The 12,098-nt window shown below is 45.8% G+C and overlaps 1 protein-coding gene across 8 annotated transcripts in view; it reads left to right on the forward strand.

Annotated features, from left to right (window-relative positions):
- The window catches only part of CAMTA1 (calmodulin binding transcription activator 1), an 830,964-nt gene that overhangs the window by 392,449 nt on the left and 426,417 nt on the right, over positions 1–12,098 (forward strand). For all 8 annotated transcript variants that reach the window (XM_069477299.1, XM_069477301.1, XM_069477302.1 and 5 more), the window contains one exon: positions 5,576–5,711. In XM_069477299.1, coding sequence (XP_069333400.1) covers positions 5,576–5,711 — 136 coding nt within the window. The remainder of the gene's footprint in view (positions 1–5,575; positions 5,712–12,098) is intronic.

Consider the following 12,098-nt stretch of genomic DNA (forward strand, 5'->3'; position numbering starts at 1 on the left):
AGGGAGGGGAAGAGGGAAGAATAGCCTTTTTAAACAAACAAACAAACAAACAAAATGGTGCTGGGATAATTTGATATCCAAATACCAAAAATCAACTGAGATCCTTACCTCATTCTATACACAAAAGCTAGCTCAAAATGGATCACAGACCTAAATTAAGAGCTAAAAATATAAAACTCTTAGAAGAAAACATCAGAGATTTTTGTGACTTGGATTAGGCAAAAAAATTCTTAGACATGACCCTAAAAGCACTATTCATAAAAGAAAAAATTAACATATTGGAATTTACCACAATTAAAAACTTTTGCTCTTTCAAAGAAACTGTTAAGCAAAAGAGAAGACAAGTTATGGACTGGGAGAAAGTATTTTCAAATCACATATCTGATAAGAGAGTTGTATCCAGAGTATTTGCAAAGTGCTATTACAACTCCGAAATAAGACAGACAACTCAATTAAAAATGGGCAAAAGATCCAAATAGGCCTTTCACCAAAGAAATTATATGAATGGCTAATAAGGACATGAAAAGATGCTCAACATCATTAGTCATTAGGGAAATGCAAATTAAAACCATTACACATCCACTAGGATGGCTGTAATCCAAAAGATAGACAATGGCAAATGTGGAGAATGTGGAGAAATTGGAACCCTCATACATTTCTAGTGGGAATGGAAAATGGTGCAGACACTTTGGAAAACACTCTAGTAGTTTTACTTTTATGTAATCAGATGTATCCATCTTTCACGTATTGTTCCTGGATGGTGAATCATGGTTAGGGAAGTGTTTTCCTACTTTCAGGTTATAGAGAAATTCACTTATATTTTCTTCTAGAGTACGTATGATTTTATTTATTCCATTGAAGTCTCTCTGGTCCATTTGGAATTGATGCTGCTGTAGGATGTGAGGGATAGATCCAATGTTTTCTTTTTCCATATGCCTATCTAGTAATCCCAATTTCACTTATTAAAAAGTTAATCCCCTCCCCTACTGACTTGAGATACTGCCTTTATTGTGCATATTATATTTGTAAATGTAAGTGAGAATATTTCTGGATATTCTATCCTGTTCCATTGGCTTGTCTATTTATTCATGTGTTGATTGCATACTTTTTTTAAAATAGAGATTTTATATGTGTTAGTAGCTGGTAGGACTAGCCCATACACCTTTGTCTTCTTTTTTGGGGTTTATCTGGCTATTCTTAGTGTTTTTTTCCTTTGAAATAAACATTATAATAAAATTTTCTAGATCTAGAATAAAAACACTGGTGTATTCTCATTGTCGTTACATCAGATTTATGAATTAACTTTGGGAAGATTGACATTTTTGTGATCTTAACTCTTCCTGAGCAAGACATGTTATGTTTTTGCATGTATCAAAGCCTACTTCTGTGTCTTTTAGAACTGTAGTCCCCAATCTCTTGGCCTCAGACTGGTACTGGTCCGTGGCCTGTTAGGAACCAGGCTGCACAGCAGGAGGTGAACAGTGAGTGGTGGGCGAGCAAGCTAGCGAAGCTTCATCTGTACTTACAGCTGCTCCCATCGCTCGCATCACCACATAAGCTCCACCTCCTGTCAGATAAGCGGCTGCATTAGATTCTCATAGAAGCGTGAACCTACTGTAAACTGTGCATACGAAGGCTCTAGGTTGTGGCTCCTTCTGAGAATCTAATGCCTAATGGTCTGAGGTGGAGCTGAGGCGGTGATGCTAGTGCTGGGGAGCAGCTGCAAATGCAGATTATCATTAGCTGAGAGGTTTGACTGCACAATAAATGTGATGCATTTGAATCATCCTGAAACTATCCCCCCTCCAGCCCCCAGTCTGTGGAAAAATTGTCTTCTGTGAAACCAATCCCTGGTGCCAAAAAGGTTGGGGACTGCTGTTTTAGATGATTTTTATAGTTTTTCTTTTTAGATTTTGAGAATTTTGTGTTAAATTTATGCCTAGGTATTTAATTTTCTTTTTCTCTGCGTCTTCTATCATTCCATCTGTTTATCTACCTATTTATCTATCTAATCAACAGGTTATATCTTAATTGTATACCTGTTTCTTCACTGTTACAATTTGTAGTAGGTTTCCATTGATTCCATGATCTTTTTACTGTGTTGCACTGAGCATTATTGGTTTTGCCAGCTATTAGTCTCTTAGATAAAAGGACTAATTGGCTAGAAGGCTCCATAGTGAGAATGAAGCCCCCTGTTGTTCACATTTTTTCCTTGATATTCGTCTGCACTGTTGCAATGGAAGTCTTGGAAGGTTTCCCCAAGGCTTTTTTAGACTGTCAGCCTGAGTTCAACTTCTCCCAGAAGGAGTTCCTGAGATGCGGATTCGAGTGCAGTTTATCTGAGAAGCGACCCCAGGAAACACCAGTCGGAGTGTGGAAGCAAAAGAGGAAAAGGAGGAAATAGAGCGCTATCTCCCCTCCCTGTCCCAGCAAGTGACTACTGTGGGCAGCTGGAGCTCACTACCAGAGGGCAGTTCTGAGAGACCATAAAGAGCACCAAGAGTGACCCCAACCATGGGGTGGAGAAGCCTGGAATTCGCCCCCCAAATCCCTGTCCACTGGGTGAGGGGTGCCTTCAGGGCAGCAATGCTCACCCAGCTAGTAGGGAAGAACTGGGATTCAAACCCAGACTGGCCCTGCAGTCTGTGCTAACCCTGCAGCCTTGGGGTGGCTCTGGAGTCAGACTGACTCCGAGTGTATCCTGCTCAGACATTTTTTGGCTATTAGGTTTGATTATATGTTGGGAATGATAATAATACCTACATCATGGGGTTGGTATGACAATGTAAAATAATATAGATAATAGATATAGATAAAGAGAACAGCTATAGCTATAGATATGCATGTGACATGCCCCACCAGCACCAGGCACACAGTGAGTGGTCCCTAACTGGGAGTTGGTGGCAGTATCAAGTTGCATGGCTCCCATGCTCCTCCAGGTGGTCCCCAATAGCCTCTCTGTCTGCAGCTCCACTCCCATTTCTCTACTCGTCTTAGGTGGGTGCTACCTTTTATGCTGTCAAGAAGTGTGTTAGAGCCCCCCCCACTGGCCCCCCCCGACTGGCCTCCCCCATTTCTCATTCCCCCCAGAGCAGCACCCATTTCCCTCCTTCCCTTCCCCCCAGCTCCGACTTGCTCTTGATCCTATTCTGGATGGGTGTGCAGCCTCATTTTCTTTACCTCATGGGGCATGTGAGCCCTTCTGCAACTCATTTCCTTTTTCCTTTGCTGTTCTTAGGCCCCTGAGCTATGGCGAGGACCTTCCTCCATCATTCAGAGAAGAAGCTAGTCCTAATAAAATCAGATTGGTGGATTAAGCACTATTAGGTTGCTCGTTATTACAAGTTAAAATGATGATTCCATTTATTAAGGCCATTTAAGTTGGACACTTAAGTTCCTTGTGCGATTGTGTCCTGCTTAAAGTGCCAGATGACAAGGCCATTCTCAGGATGTCCAAGGGTGTATCACTAGAGGAAGGTGGTTTCCTTGGGTGGGTGCAGTTGTGATTCTGACTGTGTACATGGCAGTGTGCTGGGGAGTCCCCTCTTGACCTGGGTCATACCACTTGCAATTTGGGGACAGTTGGCCTGAAGACACTGCTGAAGTGTATTGACCATGTTTAGGAAGGGTGAGGGGTGGAGCAAATCACAATCTATGACTTAGCTCATGAGCAGGTGGGCTGGATCAATGCTGGATCTTCTTTAGTGGTTGAGATTTCTGTGACCAGCCATCCCTGCAACACCCTTGTGGGGGACTTCATTCCAAGCAGAGCCTATCTATTTGATTAGACATATTCCTTTTCTTATTCCTTAGGCAGGGACCACAAGCATAGCAGGTGACTTCGAGGGCCTTCTGATGAGCCTTTCAGGGCACAGGAGGGCTCACAGCACTCTGAAGTTAGAGACACGAATCTAGCGCAGGGCTGAAGTGGAAAGAGGCTGGCATGGTTGGCCCCACATGCGAGCCCACATCCATCTAGAAATGGACGCAAATTGTAAGGTTTTCAATTCAGACTTGTAGGCACAAGACAGATACCATCAGGTGACAGCGTTGTGACAAGCGTGTGGAGCCGCGTCCTGATTGTTTTAGCTGATACAGACTTAGGGAGGAAACCAATACTGACACAAACCAATTGCACCCTGATCGGGAAACAATGAGTGTTGGGAGTCGCTGGTGAAAGTATATAATTTCCAATGGAATTGCTGTTTAGTCATCATATTGCCGCTGAATGACAGGTCAGGCTGGGTGGGAACTACAATTAGCTGCCGTCACCCTGGCGTAATTTTTTTTTCCTGCAGACAATGGAATAGTAAGCCATCAATAGCCCGATGTTCTGTGCCTGATTGTGAAATGGCCCGTTGTTCAAAGGAAGCAGCAAAGAAAGGAGCTGGAGGTCTCACCCCAGTCCCCGGGGGATGGCTGACTTACCATTCCTCGCCTCTGCTGTGGCAGAGAGACACGCGAGCCAACGTGCCGAAAAAGCCCCTTCATTCACTTTATTTGTGTAAAGATTTCTCACCTTAGTTGCGAGTGCAATGGCCGGCCTGTGCTAACCTTGTGGAGTACAGAATCACTGGCATTCTTTCTCCTGTGCCAGGGTGGGGTGCTGCTAGCTTTTAGGGGAGTCTCCCTAGGAGGTTGGATCTGCCCACACCTGCTGAAACTTTATTGTGGAAGCACTTGCCCTTGGCTGCCTGAGGGGTTTATTTCTTTCTATCCTTGGAGCTTCCAAACCCAAATATGTCACCCCTGCAACTGCAGATATGCATGCAATATTCCACTGCTGTCTCTGGTTGACGCATGTTTTCTTTTTGGAAAATTCAAGGCTCTTTTTGTTATTGTTGTTCTTTTTAAACATCACAAGAATGGCCGTCTTACTCTTAGCATTTAGTAAGCGGCAACTATTTTCCCGTGGTTGTGGACTGAATAGATGAATTTACCTGGTAGTATCTGAGACCTCTGACAGCTGAAGCCCAAATGGGAAAGAATCAGGTACTTAGCTTGCTTGAGAAGCAAGACTGGGGTGCTCTTTCGTATCTAGCAGTAATCTAAATTCAAGCAATGAATCAAGAGCATTTGGCCTCGCTGACTAGCTCTGCCATTGGTCTGTTCTTAACATACTCATCTAGCGTCTGCGTTAAACTTATTTATTTCCTAATGTTGGGTGATGGATTAAAAGATGTGTAGAAAATCCTTCTACAAGAGATAAGATATTGCAGGCTGCCACGACACCCCTGGGCCTTTTTGCTTTCTGTCTCTGTTTTGCCTACTTTTTAGTGCAGAGCTCGGGCCCCCGCATCGTATATCCTGATTAGTTTGTGGTTATTACTGAGGGAATGTTTTTTAAGCCTATCATTGACACATTTAATTCATTAGGTACCAAATCCAAAGCAAATTTTGGCTGGCCATAAAACATGGTTAATCCAGGGAACTGCAATAAAAGGTGAAAAATTATGTTCCAGCAAACGTGGAATATTGCTTTTCTGTAGAGACTTTTACTGGTCGACAATATCTTTCTTCATAAATTTTTCTGCTGCTTGGTTCTCTTGGTAACTTAACCATTTGTTGTTTCCAGACCACAGAATGGCTCAATGATCCTCTACAACAGGAAGAAAGTGAAATACAGGAAAGATGGGTACTGCTGGAAAAAGAGGAAAGACGGGAAAACGACCCGAGAGGACCACATGAAACTCAAGGTCCAGGGAGTGGAGGTAAGGGGTGGAAAGGTTCTCCTGTCCCTCAAATGTCATTTTGGTGCAGCGCAGGGTGGAGTTGCTTTGGTGTAAGTCTGGCGCCAGCCACCGCTGTCAAAAGAAATTTTGTTTGTCAAGACCCTGGTTTTTGCTTTTGCTTTGTTTTTCTACCTTCTCACCCTTTAAAATCTCCATTGAAGTTTTTGGGGAAACTGGATTGAACTGGGGGGTCCTGGGTGTGTGGGTGGGGATCTGCCAGGTTCCTGTGGAATCATTTGTGGTATTTATCACGGAAGAGCCTCCCGCGCATTGAGAGTTTGCAAGGTGTCAGAGAGGAGGGGCCTGCCTGCCTCTGCTGAGCTGGTAATCCCTTCCCCCACGGCCTGGCTTCACTCCCTCCACTGACAACCCTGGGTGTTTCAACCTTAGCAGAGGTTAAGGCTCTCTAGAGGGGATCACGGTTGTGTGTGATCCTGTAGGGCTAGGATGCTGTGGAAACATCTTGGGATCTTGGGCAAAGTCTGGGTTTTGGTCCTCAGGTGAAGACTGGGTGCAGTCTGGTCTCCTTACTGCCTTCTGACCCCACAGGCTCTCAACTCTGGGCAGCCCTGGAGAAATTCCCTCATTCCTGTTTCCCATGGTTTGAGGGCCATGTGTCATAGCTACAGAGGGAGAGGGCATGAATTGCGGTGGATGTGGTGAATTCTTGGCCTGCTAGTTAGTGAGCACTCATTTCTCTGCGTTTCCTACTGACCTGGGAAGGATCTTCCCCCAGGAGTGTGGCAAGTGCTGCTTTGGGCCAGGAGCTGAGAAGCCGCCCGGGAATCCACCTGGTATGTCAGCGCGGTCAGAGAGAGGTGTCCTGGCGTCTGTTGGTGTTGAGTCGCTAGTGTGCCAGGATGGATAGCTGTGCCCATAAACCCACTTGAGTTCAATGGGTTGCCCTTCCACGCTGACGCTTTTTGTGACGCACTTTGTCATTATGACTTTTTCTGTGTTAATCATGTGCTTCTTATGGCTGTTAAAAATAGCATCAGATGGCTTTTATTATATTACCCCAAAGAGAGAGATAACTTTTGCTTTGTGTGTTTTTTTCTGCACCTAATAACAATGCTTTATGATGATGCACAAAGAAAAGCCCTGATCCAAGAAATTCCAGTTCCCTACCCTCTCCTGTGCTCAGTGTTTGCACAGCGTGGTTTAATTGACGGCACGGAACATTAAAATGCAGATTATCCCTCACATGCTGCTCTGGACCCACCTCTAGGGCTGTGACCAGTGAGAGTGCAAATATATTAGTCACCATCACAGGGAGCCGAGGGGGCCCGAGCTGTGCTCTTCCCCGGGGACCCTCATCTCCCACAATGGAGGAAGAGGGAGAAAGTGAGGTGGCACTTGGTGGCCCTGAGAACGGGGAGGCTGCTCACACTGGCACTGACAGAGCTGCGGGAATTCACGCTGAAACCAGGGCAGACAGCCCCCGCGCCCGCGGCCCCGGCGTATTTCATCTTTAGTAATACGTAAATCAGGAACTTCTGCCGGCAAGTAGCAGTGGGGAGGAATTCTTCCTCAGCAGCAGCTGAGGCGCCCAGGGGAAAAAGCTCCGGTGCTCATTTTCTTCCCTCATGTTATAAATTAGAATTGTCACCAGATGGAATCAGAGTGATTTATGGCTATTTTGGGGCCATATTTATATTTGGACTTATTTGTGGCACTCACACTTGCAGACGACAGTCTGTGCCCTCACAGTGTGGGGGCAGGAGAAGTGTGGGCTGGTGAGGGCCTTCTGTGACTTCCAGGTGTGATGTGGGCAACGGGAATGGATGGGCAGGTGAGGGGAAGCTTGGGCAGGGGGTGATGTGAGGAGGTTTGTATCAGGTTCTTAGGGAGAGCGGCCACCTGACCTGACGTGTTGTGTGGTGGCCTCTCCCGTGAGCTCAGGGAGTTGTCCCGCTGAGTCAGTCAGCAGATACTGACCACGCAGCTACTCTGTGCAAGGCCTGCAATGTCTCTGGAGAGAGCAGGGGCAACGTTCTCTGCCCCACTGGTGCATGGTCCATTGAGGAGACAGCCATGTCCATTCATGAAGGTCATTAACAGTGCTGAGACCTATAGAGGTCTGAGCTTTTAGGATAAGTGTCCTGGGAGTTCAGAGTGGGTCGGAATGATCAGAGATGCTTCCAAGCTGAGCTCTTCAAATTGGGTAGGATAAAGAGCATGTGTGTGTGTGTGTGTGTGTGTGTGTGTGCAGTTTACACATTGCTTTGTGGCTTGCTTTTTCCACTTAGCATTGTGGTCTGAGCTGTATCTGTGTCAATATTGAGATTCCCTTCATCTCTTTTATAGTATCCGCTGTATAGACACTTGGGCCAATCCCCAATTGGTGAACTTTTAGATTCTGTCCAGTTTTTCAGCATTGCAGACAATGTGTCAAAAAGCATTCTTACACGAGTCTTCTTGTGCACATATGCAGTCTGGAATTGCTGGGTTGTAAGATCTGAGTATTTTAAGTTTTACTGGATCTTGCCAAAGTGTTCCTAAGCAGCTGTGCTAATTACATGCCCACCAGAACCGGAAATTACCATTTCTCCCACACCCTCTCGCACATCGATGGATGGATGAAAGATGGTTCCCCATTCTATTTCAATTTGGGTTTTTCTTAATTATTAGTAGAGATGAACCCCTTCTTATGTTTATGGGAGTCTTTTGCTCTGAATGGTCTACCATGAACATGGATTTTTCAGTAGTCGCGAAGAAGAGCTTTTCAGGCAAGATCAATCCCCACATCTCACCAGTGTTTCTCTTGCGTTAGCTCTGATCTGGACTGGGGCTGGGAAGCCCAGTGGGTATGCTCTGGGACAATGGATGGGTGGTCCTTTCCCCCCGGGAAATTGCAATGTGGATATACACGGGGCTTGATGTCGCACAGAAGGAGGGGACTTCCGAGTGTGGACTCTGCTTTGTCCTTCAGTGGATTTGATCAGGCAGTTCCCATCTACTCAAGACCTACATGACGCCAGGCACGGCACCAGCCAGCTACCTATTCTGCTGGGTAGGGCAGACAGTCCTGCACAGGATCCTGGAACTATGATTTTTCTACCAACTGGTTTCCTCAGTTCAGGGGCTTGATAAAGATATTTGGATCTACCATTTAGCATATCACTTGCTATAAGCCTTCCCTCAGTCCAGGAAAACTTCCAGCCCTGTTCGTGGAACTGCTCAGCAGTCTAGCTTCTTTTGTTCTCAGAGGCTGGGGCCCTCGGTACATGCAGCAACTCAAAGGCACATTGATTTTCTCAGCCAGGAACAGGGTGGAGGCAGCCGCATTTGAAGCTGACGAGCTGTTAGGTCCATGATTAGTTGTCTTGTCTGTAAGCCAAGGAGAAGCTAGCTCGATAAGGTTTCCAGGGATGACAAAGGTTGGCAGGAAGGAAAAAGAAGGTGGTTGCAATGTCAACATTTCATGAGATGAAATCTCCGCAGGTCTGAAGTTGGTCCTGCACCCCATGCAGATTTATGCTGCCTGGCATGCTGGAGGGACTTTGGGGGTGGGGGAGTCCCTGAGAGCAAAGCAAAGAGCCATATGTGAAGCATCATCACGCCTCCAGAACCACCACTGCCGTGGTTGTGATGCTGTTATCTGGGCCACACTGGAAGAATTTCTTCCAAGTCCGTGGCACTTTTCTCTGGCCTGGAAGCTTGCAGGGCTGTCCTGGGTCCACTGTTCACAGCTCTCTCCTGAGAGTGCTGGAGGTCTCAGGCCAGCTCTTGGCTCTCCACCTGCCCCATTTCTTCATGGCTAGGTTCCCAGAACAGATTGGAGCCACACGCTTGGTATAGGGACAGTCGTAGGCTTACAAATCTCTTATGTACCAGCTATGCCACCTCATTTAACGCTACAAAAATGTCCATGCAAAGTCCATTATATCCATATATAGATCATGAGATTGAGCCTCAGAGAGGGTTTCCCTTGCCCCATATCATGGCACAAATCAATGGCAGAGCTGGGACTTGGTCCCAGATCTGCTTTGTTCCAAAGTGTAAGTTCTTGCCCTTACATGGCTCCTGGATGCTTGGGTGGAATCTGTAGATTTTTCAGATAAGGTCAGCATGTTATTTATCAGCACAAACCCTTCATTCATCCTCCATTCATTGGGTGCATCCTATCCAACAGCGCTGTGATAAGTATTGAGGATGCAGTGATGGAAAGAATACGTGGTGCCTAATCTAACGGGGAGATGGAAAATCAAGCATGCAACTAGGATGCAGGGTTTCGAGGGCTGCGACGGAAGAATTATAAGGCCCATGTGGAATGTGCAGGAGGGGGAGCTAAGACAGGTAACAGGGAAGGGATGGGAAAGATCAATGAGCAATGATAGAATCTATTGAAAAATAGCTAATGCAACAGGTATCCACAATTGCGACATGTCAGTATTTTCTCCCAGCCCTGTCCAGACCAGATACTTGCCTCCTGGGGATGGGGTGCTCTCTGCTCTGATTGTAAGACGTGACTTGCTGGGGACATTCTGACTTTGGGACCAATGGGTGATCATGGCACAGAGGCCACTGGCTCATTCGTGGTTGCATGCACAAAGAGAGCCCTCCGCACTAGACCTGTTCCACGGGGAAGGAACCCTCTGGCCTGGACCATTTTTTGGCAGAAATGCCAGCCCATCACCTTGGATTGTAGTTTTCAGACATGAAGAGAAAGTTTAGTTCTGCTGACCTGTTTGTGTTGCCTCAAAAGATGGAAGAGTTTCTTTGACTTCTTGATTAACTGCCTTAAAGCTAGAAGCCTGGCATTAGCATGGCAGCAGGGGTAATGAGGTTATGTTTTGGGACTCGGCCTCATTAGAAGTGATGTTCTTTATTTGGGAACTCAGGCCACGTATTTAAAAAAAAAAAAGGCACCTCTTTTAAAAGTAGGAATGATATTGTAGTTACTGCATTAGGAATTAACAGGGCATGAAATAACTGTCTGCCCGGTGGCAATGCCAGATCATTTCAGCTCTACTTGCAGCCATAAGATAAATTGGTATCTTGCTTGCAGCTGATGGAAAATATTTTAAATAGCCAGCCACAAAGATGTATGGTGCCCAAGTCAGGTTTGGAAAACAGCAATAAACAGGTAAGGAGGAAGCAAGTTGGCAGAAGCTCACAGAGGGTCAAACAAGCCTGCTTGGCCACTACTCCTTTTACATAGAATACGCATTTTGTGCTCTTATTAAGCAAGTATGTGTCTTTGGTCTGTGGCCATATTATTTTACCCATTTCCCCTGCCCCCCTTCCCCCAGACTCACCGTGCACCCACCAGTCCACACGCAGAGCATTCCTGGTTCAGAACCTGTGTTTTCCCAGGTCTGGGTCCAGACTATCTCAGCCTTGGCCCTTCCGACTCTCCCAGGGTGTCTCCCTTGCTCTTCTCCTGCCCGAAATGGTGATTTCCTCCCCTTCTTTTCACAGCATTCTGGCCATGCCATTCTCAAGGAAGTGTCCACTTTGACTTTATATCAGCTTTGTCCAGTTCTAAAAAAATATATTGAATATTTAGGATTTTCTAATGACTACAAAGCCTGTGTCTGGTCTCAAGGTAAACTGTTAAGCACAGGATATAAAGAAGAAATAAAATGTGGCACCATGTTTGAAACAAAACTGGTCATTTCAATATGATATGGTAATTGTTAAAATTACCGACTTTTTAATTAAGGTTTTCGAGTGTTTGGAGGAACTTGCTCTCCCCTTTTGGAGGGCGGGGCTGGGGTCTGTCTACCCCATGAGACCTTGCTCTGGGCAGTGGGACCCGCCAAATCTAAATGCTTCTGCGGTTGCCATTCGTGTGAGCCTCACCCCAACCCTGCGATTCATTTGGGGCTTGAACCTAGGTCTTCAGTTTCAAATACAGCCGCATCTCCTGCCTGGCTTCCGATGCCGATGTCTCATGGCCGTCTCCAGTGGAGGGAGACAGTCTGCTCAGTGGCCCCTCGGAGAATCTCCCAGGACTCTCCGCTGACTTTTAATCATCCAAGTTTTTGTGCATCATTCTGCTAGTTTGCTAACAAGTTAAAACTTTTAATTTCCTGTTACCTGGATGTGTTTTGGTAGAATCAATTCAGAAGCTCAAAGCCATAGTCTTTCTGTAATTTCTAATTAGTTACCATCCCTGGTGACATGTCCCTACCCAACTCATATAATTAAAATTTTAACTAATAAATAACATTAAGGCAGCTATGTTTTGAAGTAGCAATAGCAGCCCTATCTGTCCACATGTCCCTGCTGGGATGGTGGTTTTGCTTCTCTTTCTGCCTCAGTCTGTTTGTGTTGCTGTAACAAACACAGCATACTGGGTGACTTAAACAACAGAAATTTATTTGTCACAGTTCTGGAGGCTGGGAAATGCAGGATCAA

Source organism: Eulemur rufifrons, chromosome 8, assembly GCF_041146395.1.
Source record: "Eulemur rufifrons isolate Redbay chromosome 8, OSU_ERuf_1, whole genome shotgun sequence".
Taxonomy (NCBI): Eukaryota; Metazoa; Chordata; class Mammalia; order Primates; family Lemuridae; genus Eulemur; species Eulemur rufifrons.